This window comes from Polypterus senegalus, chromosome 10, assembly GCF_016835505.1.
Source record: "Polypterus senegalus isolate Bchr_013 chromosome 10, ASM1683550v1, whole genome shotgun sequence".
In the NCBI taxonomy this organism is placed as follows: Eukaryota; Metazoa; Chordata; class Cladistia; order Polypteriformes; family Polypteridae; genus Polypterus; species Polypterus senegalus.
In genome coordinates, this window is record NC_053163.1 from 181,267,204 (window position 1) to 181,280,870 (window position 13,667).

Genomic DNA, 13,667 nt, shown 5'->3' on the forward strand with positions numbered 1-13,667 from the left:
TGCAGTTATGTTTCAGACAGATCAGTCACAGCAAATGTATTTCATGTAGCAAACAGCTCAGCACGTTGGCTATGAGCTTTGCACAAAAATTCATGTAGCAAACTAGGCCGTCGATATTGTGTGCCTAACATTCAGAATGCTGCAGAAAAGTAAAAATGTAAAGTGTGTGCCAAAGTGCTTTGAAAGAAACACTCCGGGATGTTCAAACACTTCTTGAACAAACACCTTAGAGTCTCGTGGAGCCAGACTTGGAGTACCCTGCACAGTTGTAGTCTCCGTATTACAAAAAAGACTAATCAACACTTGAAGACGCCCATAGGCTGAGCTGTAACTTATGAATAAAGACTGAAGAAGTTCAACCTTATTAGTTGAAGCAAATGAAGATTAAAAGGTGACATGACTGAAGTGTTTAAAATCATTATAAGAATCAGTGCAGTGGACTCCAGACTTGATCAGCGCCCCACTCTGAGTCACAGGTAGACATTGAGCTGGCACCCTTCTTTACCAAAGTCTGAGTGAGCCTCTACACGGGCAGTGAACGAGCTGTGATGCTTTGAGACAGCAGGGCTACTCCATCGCACCAACGAGAGACGTCTTTGTGGCTGACTGGCTCAAGCGCATTTTACCATTTAGACAAAAGGGACGCTTACTTTGGAGGAGTCGCAATGGTGACGGGTTCGTCTGGCTTTTTCTTCTCTTCACTTTTTTCTTCATTGGCTTTTGTCTAAGATAAAGATCAAGCAGAAAATGAATTCCATTATTTAGGGGAAAAAAGAAGCTGTATATTGGTTTCATCCTTTCTGAAAAATTTCACTAACAGAGAGGTTGGCAGCATGGAAGAAGCAGACTATAATAATAATACATTTTATTTATATAGCGCCTTTCCCATGCTCAAGGCACTTCACAGAGTCTTAGAAAAAACAGCAGGGTATATGTAACATTGAATACAAATGTTATCCTGAATAGAACAATGAAACAGATAACAAAGCCTCAAATAGAATAAAGGAACATAAACCAGAGTAAAATACTAAATTCAATACTAAAAAAAACCTAACTTGTGATATAACAGTCACACAAATTATCCTGAGCACCTGGACAGAGAGGTAAACTGAAAGAAAGGGCGGAATGTTAAGTTAAGTTAAAAGCCTTTCTAAACAGATGAGGTTTGAGTTGTTTTTTAAAAGAATTAATGGAGTCAGCTGACCTACTTAATTTCGGGATGTCATTCCAAAGTCTGGGTGCTATGGAGCTTAAGGCCCTGCTGTCACCCATAGAGTGCAGGTTAGTGTGAGGGACAACAAGATTACCAGAAGCAGAGGACCTTAGTAGACAAACAGGAGCCTAGTGATGGAGAAGGTTGCTGATGTAGTCCAGTGCGAGGCCATTTATGGCTTTGTAAGTTATTAGTAGAATTTTATATTCAATTCTGTAAGACACAGGGAGCCAGTGAAGGCGAAGCAGGGTGGATGTGATGTGCTCACTGTTGCTGGTTCGAGTAAGGACTCTTGCAGCAAAGTTTTGAATCAACTGGAGCTGTGATATAAGATTAGAAGGGGCACCTGCCAATTCCTGGCACTGAAGGATCTTCTTCAACTCACGAAGACTACACTTCTCTAAGAGCTGTCACCTCGGGCATTCCCACCGTCGCTTATCAACAGCAACCCCTTTACCCGTACCTCAGATGCTAGATCTTTCCTTCTCCAAGAGAACCACCATCTACCCGACTTCTTGGGCATCTTCTCTTTTACCAGCTGGTCCACTGTGCTCTACACAAATAAAAAAACAGAGCACCAGAAATGTTGAGTGAAGGCTGCAGTGTTACAAGGAGGACACAAAGGCTCAAGACTTTGGAAGGCTGACCCCGATGATTTGATTGCAATGTACTTTTTATTTTTTCTGTCAGCACAGAGCTTTTCTTGCTCTCTTTGTTTTGCAGTATGGTGGAATATGCATTATTAGTCAACTACATCTAATGTTATTGATGAATTTTGTCAAAAGTGTTAAAGGAAAAAGTGTAAGTTAGCTCAGAGGATGCTTTCATTTTAAAATTTGCCTTTCCTTATCATCATATGAGATTAGTAATGGTGCTACTAATGTCTGATCACTGGACTCTCTCTCCTGATACATGGACGAACACTCTGGAGACCCAGAAGGGCTGAAGATAGCAAATGAGTGATATCCACAGGCAGGCAGAGGCACACGCAGTTACCTTTCACCTCCTTCATGGCTGGCCTTCCAGTTACAGTGGTGCTTGAAAGTTTGTGAACCCTTTAGAATTTTCTTTATTTCATCATAAATATGACCTAAAACATCATCAGATTTTCACTAAAGTCCTAAACATAGATAAGGAGAAACCAGTTAAACAAATGAGACAAAAATATTATACTTGGTCATTTATTTATTAAGGAAAATGATCGAATATTACATATTTGTGAGTGGCAAAAGGATGTGAACCTCTAGGATGATCAGTTAGTTTGAAGGTGAAATTCAAGTCCGGTGTTTTCAATCAATGGATGCCAATCAGGTGTGAGTGGGCACCCTGTGTTATTTAAAGAACAGGATCTATCAAAGTCTGCTCTTCACAACACATGTTTGTGGAAGTGTATCATAGCACGAACAAATGAGATTTCTGAGGACCTCATAAAAAGAGTTGTTGATGCTCATCAGGCTGGAAAAGGTTACAAAACCATCTCTAAAGAGTTTGGACTCCACCAACCCACAGTCAGACAGATTGTGTACAAATGGAGGAAATTCAAGACCATTGTTACCCTCCCAGGAGTGGTCGACCAACAAAGATCACTCCAAGAGCAAGGCACACGTGTAATAGTCGGCGAGGTCACAAAGGACCCCAGGGTAACTTCTAAGCAACTGAAGGCCTCTCTCACATTGGCTAATGTTCATGTTCATGAGTCCACCATCAGGAGAACACTGAACAACAATGGTGTGCATGGCACTGCCACTGCTCTCCAAAAAAAACATTGCTGCTTGTCTGCAGTTTGCTAAAGATCACGTGGACAAACCAGAAGGCTATTGGAAGAATGTTTTGTGGACGGATGAGACCAAAATAGAACTTTTGGTTTAAATGAAAAGCGTTATGTTTGGAGAAAGGAAAACACTGCATTCCAGCATAAGAACCTCATCCCATCTGTGAAACATGGTGGTGGTAGTATCATGGTTTGGGCCTGTTTTGCTGCATCTGGGCCAGGACGGCTTGTCTTCATTGATGGAACAATGAATTCTGAATTATATCAGAGAATTCTAAAGGAAAATGTCAGGACATCTGTCCATGAACTGAATCTCAAGAGAAGGTGGGTCATGCAGCAAGACAACGACCCTAAGCACACAAGTCGTTCTACCAAAGAATGGTTAAAGAAGAATAAAGTGAATGTTTTGGAATGGCCAAGTCAAAGTCCTGACCTTAATCCAATCGAAATGTTGTGGAAGGACCTGAAGCGAGCAGTTCATGTGAGGAAACCCACCAACATCCCAGAGCTGAAGCTGTTCTGTACGGAGGAATGGGCTCAAATTCCTCCAAGCTTGTGTGCAGGAATGATCAAAACTTACCGGAAACGTTTAGTTGAAGTTATTGCTTCAAAGGGGGTCACACCAGATACTGAAAGCAAAGGTCCACATACTTTTGCCACTCACAAATATGTAATATTCGATCATTTTCCTTAATAAATAAATGACCAAGTATAATATTTTTGTCTCATTTGTTTAACTGGTTTCCTTTTATCTACTTTTAGGAGTCTGATGATGTTTTAGGTCATATTTATACAGAAATATAGAAAATTCTAAAGGGTTCACAAACTTTCAAGCACAACTGTATACAGATAAATATCTGTCCACACTGCTGTCAGATCATCAAGAAATGTTACCCCAAAGCATGTCTGGGGACACTTTCAGATAAAACGAAGAAGAAATGTGAGGATAAATCTTACACCAGGTTCAAGTACAGGCAGTGGGGTCCAAACGTGTTTGGAAATGCATAAAGTCTGTCAAAGCGTCAATGACAAAGCATGAAGACAACCACAGATTTGCTATTCGCGTAGCATCAGTTTGGGGAGCACAAACATAAAACCACAAAAGTGCCAAAGGGTTTAGGGTTCTTGGCATAATAGAAGATTTGTTTATTTCTGAAGTTGGAAAAATAATTCATCTTACAAAATCAATACCTTTGGCAAATTCTTCTGAAAGGCCTGCATTGATAGGATCATAGGAGCAGCAACTGCCCAGTTGTAGTATCTGGAGAGAAAAAAGAAAGAATTTGAAATAACACAGGTTGGATTTATTAAATCAAACAGATGAGCAGTGTTGTCTACAAGAAAATCAATCAGATATGACATAAAAAGACATTCACAGAGCTGGACGTGTTGAATGGATCTTGATTTAAATTGGGAGTTGGACCCAGCAGGGGGAGAAGTTGTGTCTTGTTTTGTGAACACATCTCTTGCTGAGTAAAAAGGTTAAGCATGCAGTGAGGAAACACAAAATGTCAGTTAGTCCTGAACTGTGAACCTCTGCTGTGTCACTACAACACGGCTCTTTATGTTAAGTGTGAAACGCTCCTCAGAACATTACAGACCTTCGACATAGAAGTCAGTCTCAAATGTTCAGTTTAACCAATGCATTATATTTTTCTTATCATATCGGCCATTTACTTATTCCACTTGGACTGTAAATATTTGTTGGTTTTCTGGTTGTTACTGTGTTTAATGCTGAATAGGTGTATGTATATTGAGATGCAGGTTTAGTGTTATTGGGGATGATTATTCATTAATACACTTTTATTAAGTCAGCCATTTTGGTATGAGACTCATTTCTGGTTAAGTGGTTAAAATTAGGGTAGTGTCTTAGGGTGAGGTATTGGCCTGCCAACAATGGAAAAAAAAATAAACAAATAAACCTTAGTCAGCTTCTGGGTGTTTTTATGTGAATCTTGGTTTTCCTAGGTTTAACTCTTGAGAGTGTTACATGGTGAACATGAAAACCAAGAAAATTTAAAGACAGTTTAGGAATTTAGTGCATCTGAAACTAACCTGTGAAGAAAAGGAGGCTGTATGTTCGCTGGCCTGTGCATGTAAGACCCCCAGCAGTGGCATTTCTTGACCCTTTTTACTTTCTCATATACACAGTATAGAGAAAGTATAGGAATCGTGAAAAAAATCTCACCTCAAGATTTTGATGAATCTTGACATTTTAGACCTTCCCAAGTCTGAAAATACCATTTTTGAAATTATGTCTGTCTGTGTGTAAACACAATAACTTGAAAATGAGTTTCTGTACACCTGCTTTATATCAAAAACAAGGAATCCTATCAACTTTTGGGCCACTTCCAGTGACCGGAGGTGGTACTTTACCTGAATACATTTCAGATTTTTTCAAGTAAAACTATGTGTATAAATAAAGATGCTGTATATGACTGAAATTGTGTGTGGATATTAGAAGTGATAAAAAAATAAGTACAGGGTGGGCCATTTATATGGATACACCTTAATAAAATGGGAATGGTTGGTGATATTAACTTCCTGTTTGTGGCACATTAGTATATGTGAGGGGGAAACTTTTCAAGATGGGTGGTGACCATGGTGGCCATTTTGAAGTCGGCCATTTTGGATCCAACTTTTGTTTTTTCAATAGGAAGAGGGTCATGTGACACATCAAACTTATTGGGAATTTCACAAGAAAAACAATGGTGTGCTTGGTTTTAACGTAACTTTATTCTTTCATGAGTTATTTACAAGTTTCTGACCACTTATAAAATGTGTTCAATGTGCTGCCCATTGTGTTGGATTGTCAATGCAACCCTCTTCTCCCACTCTTCACACACTGATAGCAACACCGCAGGAGAAATGCTAGCACAGGCTTCCAGTATCCGTAGTTTCAGGTGCTGCACATCTCGTATCTTCACAGCATAGACAATTGCCTTCAGATGACCCCAAAGATAAAAGTCTAAGGGGGTCAGATCGGGAGACCTTGGGGGCCATTCAACTGGCCCACGACGACCAATCCACTTTCCAGGAAACTGTTCATCTAGGAATGCTCGGACCTGACACCCATAATGTGGTGGTGCACCATCTTGCTGGAAAAACTCAGGGAACGTGCCAGCTTCAGTGCATAAAGAGGGAAACACATCATCATGTAGCAATTTCGCATATCCAGTGGCCTTGAGGTTTCCATTGATGAAGAATGGCCCCACTATCTTTGTACCCCATATACCACACCATACCATCAATTTTTTGTTCCAACAGTCTTGGAGGGATCTATCCAATGTGGGTTAGTGTCAGACCAATAGCGGTGGTTTTGTTTGTTAACTTCACCATTCACATAAAAGTTTGCCTCATCACTGAACAAAATCTTCTGCGTAAACTGAGGGTCCTGTTCCAATTTTGTTTTGCCCATTCTGCAAATTCAGTGCGCCGATCTGGGTCATCCTCGTTGAGATGCTGCAGTAGCTGGAGTTTGTAAGGGTGCCATTTGTGAGTAGCTAATATCCGCGAAGGGATGTTCGACTAATGCCACTCTCCAGTGACATGCGGCGAGTGCTACGCTGTGGGCTCTTGCTGAATGAAGCTAGGACAGCCACTGATGTTTCTTCATTAGTGACAGTTTTCATGCGTCCACATTTTGGCAAATCCAACACTGAACCAGTTTCACGAAACTTAGCAAGCAGTTTGCTAACTGTAGCATGGGAGATGGGTGGTCTCGTAGGGTGTCTTGCATTGAAATCTGCTGCAATGACCCGGTTACTGCGTTCACCAGACATCAACACAATTTCTATCCGCTCCTCACGTGTTAACCTCTGCTGACATGTCAATGGCTGTAAACAAAGAGAAACTTGTAAATAACTCATGAAAGAATAAAGTTACGTTAAAACCAAGCACACCATAGTTTTTCTTGTGAAATTCCCAATAAGTTTGATGTGTCACATGACCCTCTTCCTATTGAAAAAACAAAAGTTGGATCCAAAATGGCCGACTTCAAAATGGCCACCATGGTCACCACCCATCTTGAAAAGTTTTCCCCCTCACATATACTAATGTGCCACAAACAGGAAGTTAATATCACCAACCATTCCCATTTTATTAAGGTGTATTCATATAAATGGCCCACCCTGTAGATATGAAATTTGACAAAAATTGCGCAACCGTAAGTGGCACTTTAACTGAATACTTTCACGAATTTCCAAGTAAACTATGGTTATGACTCCAGATAGATGAATCAAATTTTGTATAGATATTCATAATGATAAAAAAGCAAACATATATGAAGTTTGAGAAAAATTACTCAACCGGAAGTAGTATTCTATTTTAACAACCATACGAATTTTTTGTATAATGGAAATTTAAATGTGTACATGATATTAAGAACTGTATTTAATATAATGCATATTCTTTTCTATAACTACATTTTAATTTTTGTTTAATTTATACATCATCAGTTTAACAATAACATGTAAACATTGAACATGCCATGTAGATATAAAGATGTAATAGGAACAATAAGCTGTTCTATGTCTGCATTGTGTTCCTGGTTAATACATTTCATTTTATCGTTTTTTTTTTTTTTTTTTATTTTTAATTTCCACCATCATTATCATAATTAAATGTAGCTAAATGCAATTTTACCTACAGCAACTTATTGCAACAAATATTATAAAATACTATCACTTTTTCTATGCTTTTAGGTGACTAGAACTCTTTTTACTTTGCAAGTAATCTAGGTAATGCATACATAATCATGAAAACATTTCACCACTGTTTTCAACTTCCCTAAGTGTGAAAATATCACTTTAATATAAAGTGATTATAAATAGAGATACATGATTGTGTATCGATATTATCAGTTAGTTATGATGAGACTCAAAGAGATATGATATTTGGGAAATATTGCACACCTGGAAGTGGTTCTCATGACCCTTTCCTTTATCTCAGTATACGAGAAAGTCGAGGGGAGCACACTCTCGATTTTTTAAGTCATCCACCAGGAGTTTGTGTCCTTATGAATTTTCCACTTTGTACTGTTGTACCACCTACAGTATTGATTCAAAATTATCTTTAATAATAATTATTGCTCTGAACTGTTGGGCTTCATTTCTTAATGTTCCCGTTAGCATGTGTGACAACTGACTAGCCCTCTAAGAGCAGCGTCCGGCAGCAGCAGGTGGATTTTGTGAGAAGTTGCTAGACTCCAGAGAGTAGAAGGCTCACCTGAACTAATCCAGAAATGATGGGGATACAGCAAGTTTTAAGTGCAGGAAAGAGTCAGCAAAGGGGTGAGAGCACTAAACGACAGCAAGGAGGGCTGTCTGTGTCAAAGGAACAAAGTCGCCAGAATCCATTAGTGTGATGTTTGTGTGTGTCTGAATTAGAGAGTGGAAGTTCCATGGAAGCATCTGATCACAATGCAAGACAGTTAAGGGGCGCACACAACTGAAAACCACCCCACTTATTCAGGTTGTAGTGCAGATGTTCAGTTCATTTTGTGACAGACTGATGGGAGAAAGTGGTTATCTGTTTCAGCTGCTTGTCCTGTTTTATTACAGCCACTGATTCACTTGGGAAAGAAAGCAGGCTTTGGACTTATTGTTCCATCTACACAATAGCTTTGTGATTGTGGGATTAATTGTGTCATACCATGGCATGTGATTCTTTGTGGATTGCCTTCGCCATTTATGATTGTCCATAATTTTTAATATACAGATTATTTATAAAGTATTCTTTGCCTCACATTTCACTTGCAGGAATTAATAACAATTCACCAGATGCTTACAAACACGCAAGGGAAATTTTTACGTACAAAAACAAGCTGACATCTGAGAAAAAAAAATATATTAATGCCATTTCTTGATAGACCGTATAATTTGTAAGCAGGATGTCACAAATTACTCTACTCAAGCACACACCCACAGAGGGCTCACTTGTAATGACCCGTTAACTTCATATGCACGTCTGTGGTGATGTGAGAAGAAAACCGACACAGACACAGATTGAGCAGTCAGACTGCAGCAGTGCTTGCCATTATGCTGCATTGATAAGGTGTACAGTGCAAATCATTCATGCATCCATTATCCAACCTGCTATATCCCAACCACAGGGTCACGGGGGTCTGCTGGAGTCAATCCCAGCCAACACAGGGCACAAGGCAGGAAAAAAAACCCGGGCAGGGCGCCAGCCACCACAGCAGTGCAAATCAATGCATACTAAAAAAAAAAAAAAACTACCTTCATTTTGTTTTGTTTCCCTTAATTAATACATTTATTTACTAGTGTTTCAAGTAACAAACAGTATTTTACCGCGCTTATTTTAACTTCACCTGTTTGTTGTCTGGCACAAATCTTGTAATCGCTATTTAACCCACTTCCTATTGTCCAGATTACTTCAAATTATGCACACTTACTCACTTCCAATGACAATACATGGATCAAGAATCAGTTCCAATAACTGATCAATTAGTCTATGTTAATTAAGAAATGAAATTTTCATATGAAGAATAGTTCACGATTTCACCAATAGATGGCGATAGCAACAGATAGAAATATTAAAGGAAGTGTTAAAATATTGACTACACAATTATATTAAAACAAACCCATGATTAAAAATTTGAAAATAATATATATATAAAAAATACTTTTTAAAAATCACGCTTATTTTTTACTTTTTATTACACTTTTTAACTTAATATACCGTGGGTACGGAAAGTATTCAGACCCCCTTCAATTTTTCACTCTTTGTTATATTGCAGCCATTTGCTAAAATCATTTAAATTAAATTTTCTCCCTCATTAATGTACACACAGCATCCCATATTGACAGACAAACAAAAAGAATTTTTGAAATTGTTGCAGATTTATCAAAAAAGAAAAACTGAAATATCACATGGTCCTAAGTATTCAGACCCTTTGCTCAGTATTTAGTAGAAGCACCCTTTTGAGCTAATACAGCCATGCAGGTGCCTTTAGCAAACTCCAAGACAGAACTTTTGGCCTTAATTCTAAGCGTGTATGTGTGGAGACAACCAGGCACTGCTCATCACTTGTCCAATATAGTCCCCCACAGTGAAGCATGGCGGTGGCAGCATCATGCTATGGGGGTGTTTTTCAGCTGCAGGGACAGGACGACTGGTTGCAATTAAGGGAAAGATGAATGCGACCAAGTACAGGGATATCCTGGACAAAAACCTTCTCCAGAGTGCTAAGGACCTCAGACTGGGCCGAAGGTTTACCTTCAAACAAGACAATGACCCTAAGCACACAGCTAAAATAACGAAGGAGTCGCTTCACAACAACTCTGTGACTGTTCTTGAATGGCCCAGCCAGAGCCCTGACTTAAACCCAATTGAGCATCTCTGGAGAGACCTAAAATGGCTGTCCACCAACGCTACTTCCATCCAACCTGACAGAACTGGAGAGGTTCTGCAAGGAGGAATGGCAGAGGATCCCTAAATCCAGGTGTGAAAAACTTGTTGCATCTTTCCCAAGAAGACTCATGGCTGTATTAGCTCAAAAGGGTGCTTCTACTAAATACTGAGCAAAGGGTCTGAATACTTAGGACCAGGTGATATTTCAGTTTTTCTTTTTTAATAAATCTGCAACAATTTCAAAAATTCTTTTTTTTGTCAGCCTATATGAGGTGCTGTGTGTACATTAATGAGGGAAAAAATTAATTTAAATGATTTTAGCAAATGGCTGCGATATAACAAAGTGAAAAATTGAAGGGGGTCTGAATACTTTCCGTACCCACTGTAAGTCTCTTATACATCACTCGTAAAATAAAAGCGTTGGACGCTTTTCACCAATCAAAATTCAAAAAACACTTCATAAAATCGTAGCAAAACCACCCACCTTTTATTTTTACAAGTGATGTATGATTTACTTTTTAGTACACTTTTTAACTGTGTGTGGTTTTTAAAAAGTATTTTTTGTGTATATATATATAATTTTTTTTTAAGATATGTTTATACACAAAAATAACTTTATACCTTTGGATGACAATGTCATTGAATCTTATACTGTATATAAACGTCTACGTGCGGAAGTGTGTGTTTGTCGGTCCATCCCGGAAGTGCGAGGTTTAGTCAGGGTAAGGGCTCCACCTCCGAGAGTACACAAGTGAGGCCGGCACGTCAGCAAAACGAAACCTCTGAATAAAGACAGTTGCTTAGCCGCTAATGCACAAACGATGCAAGCACGTCAGCAAAACGAAACCTCCTAGGAGAGAGATGAGTAGTTCTTTTCTTTTCAATTACCTGACATCTCTACATTTCAATTTTTTTTCTGATGATTACAACAGTTTTTAGGACCCTTTTTTACAGCACGGGCTTACACAGCTAGTATTGTAAAAAATTTGAAGAAAAATGTTAAATGACAGCAAAAGTCCTTACTTTGAGGAAATGCGCACAACAAGATTGGGGTCCTCAATCACTCCTGGATTGGCAGCAAAATCTTGAAAGCTGACAATGTGTTCAAAAAACTTCTCTGAAATGTTGAAATAAAAAGGAAGAACACATTTAGTGAAAGTTTATGATATGGCGACAGTCCTCTCTAGGGGCCACTCTTCCTTTTTACAGACCCAAACTGGCATTGAAACATGTTGTCTTTTGGCAGGTATCATCAAGCCTCCCTTTACCTTTGTTAATCTCGCTGCCATCTGTGATCTTTCCACACAAGGACAAAGCCACGTCAGGTAAGTCGACCGGCGAGTCAGACAGGTACTCTGTTCCGCTGTCAATGGCGGCACTGCCTACTGACTGTGGAGACTGGGTGCTAGACTGAGACCCGGGATCAGCTCTTGATGCCAGTTCCATGTCACTGTGAAATAAATCAGACTGTTATGAGGTCCGAAAGACAATCAAAGGACCGCAATGCTTGGAGATACACGACACACACCCCAAACTAGGCAGGATTAAGGTGAATGTAAAACTGGGCCAAGCTAATAACAGATGGCGTTACTCGTATCATCTGGTGTCTTTCACGTTTCAACCTTAAGCAAAGTTAAAAGGAATAAAGCTCTTGTTGGAACACATCAAAAATAGTTTGCTTATTAGAGCTAGTAATCATCTCCATTTTGGTTATTACACAGTGTCCTAGCCTGCTGTACTGCTGCACACCTACAGTCATGGCCAAAAATATTAGGAGCCCTAGACATCTTTAAATGCACCATTTCTCAAAGGAAATGGAAAAGCTTTGCTGTTCACATGTTTGTTACTTTTGTTTGCATTGCAGCAACACAAGAAAGCAAAGAAAAAAGTCAAATCTGATATTCCTTTCACACAGAAATGGACTGGGCAAAATTATTGGCACCCCTCAACTTGATATTTGGCAGCACGTACTTTGGAAACTATTACTGAAATCAATTGCTTCCTGTAACCAAGAGTGTTGTACCGTGTTAGCCTTAGATTGCTACAGGAGAAAGCAGGGTGAAATGACACCTTATATTGGCTAACTAAATAGATTACAAATGCAAGCTTTCGAGGCAGCTAAGGCCCCTTAATCAGGCGAGGTGTAACAAAGAAACTGAAAAATACTCGCACATACTGGGACAGCAAAGTGATTTTTTTCGATCATCTTAACAACCTTTTTGTTCAAATGTTAGCAAAATGAATACCTGTCTACTAGAATTTTAGACCACTCTTCTACAGACATCTGACTGAAACTCAGCTGCTTTTCTTTTTTTATTCTTCACTAAGTTACACTCTAAATTCCGAATTTGTACACAAGCATCAGTGTTTTGTGGCTTTGTGATTCTCTCTTGAAATGAGGCCTTTGGTGCTGTGAACAAGCATTACAACCAAGGAAGAGACCAGAACAGCACCAGTATAGGTGTATGCGGAATTAAAAGAGAAATATAATCAACTGAATAATGTGGGAATTTGTTGGAATTAAAAGCAACTTGAAAGTAAGTAGTAGACTCTTAGTAGAGGTAGCCTAGTCAGGTGTAGGGTGAAAGTCTTACTTGGCTCTCCAGCACCATGACAATCAAGAATATAAGGAGCTCCGTGTAATTTAAAATGGCTCTGGACACCCTGCGGTTTGAAGGCAGTTCTGAGGCCACTGTATAAAATTCTATTAAGCGGCACACTAAAGGACGGGGACTTTGAGGGAAAGTTATGGCGTTTTGAAGTCCGACTGTGTTGGGTCCCAGTGATGGAGAGGACGTCATAGGTGCACTCAATCCAGAACAACTGGTTGTGCTGGATAATGAGCCAGTAAAGATGTCAGTTATTTTCCAGCCGCTATATCCTAACAGGGTCCGCGGTCTGCTGGAAAATCCAGCCCCTGCAGGCCCCAACAAAACCACCAAGAAACGGGGGAAAATTTTGCCCCCCAATGCACCTAAGCTTTTTTTTTGGGACTGGGGAGAAAACCCACAAAACACGAGAGAACATGAACCCAAGGGGGGAGGACCCGGGGAAGCAGGAACCCGGTTCCTAACTGTGGGGGCAGCACCCTTAAAAGGCCATGCTCCCCCCTTTGGTAACCCGGGTGCATGTATCAATAAAACTACTACTAATAATACAATTAAACACATCATTTGAGGCTGCATTCACACACGAAAGGATGAACTTTAACCAGGAAAACCATTTTTTGATTTGAAACTACAAGAATAACCTTCAAAAAGAAAAATAGGACTGATACACAGAATGGTTAGGGGGGAGCATAAAATAAAT

The 13,667-nt window shown here is 39.5% G+C and overlaps 1 protein-coding gene across 1 annotated transcript in view; it reads right to left on the minus strand.

Moving 5' to 3' along the window:
- LOC120538397 (phosphatidate phosphatase LPIN2-like) overlaps positions 1-13,667 on the minus strand; it is an 88,555-nt gene that overhangs the window by 13,561 nt on the left and 61,327 nt on the right. Inside the window, exons 9-13 of the mRNA XM_039767913.1 lie at positions 11,627-11,808; positions 11,382-11,475; positions 4,176-4,245; positions 1,677-1,766; positions 651-724 (exon numbers count right to left, since the gene is read on the minus strand). Coding sequence (XP_039623847.1) covers positions 651-724; positions 1,677-1,766; positions 4,176-4,245; positions 11,382-11,475; positions 11,627-11,808 — 510 coding nt within the window. The remainder of the gene's footprint in view (positions 1-650; positions 725-1,676; positions 1,767-4,175; positions 4,246-11,381; positions 11,476-11,626; positions 11,809-13,667) is intronic.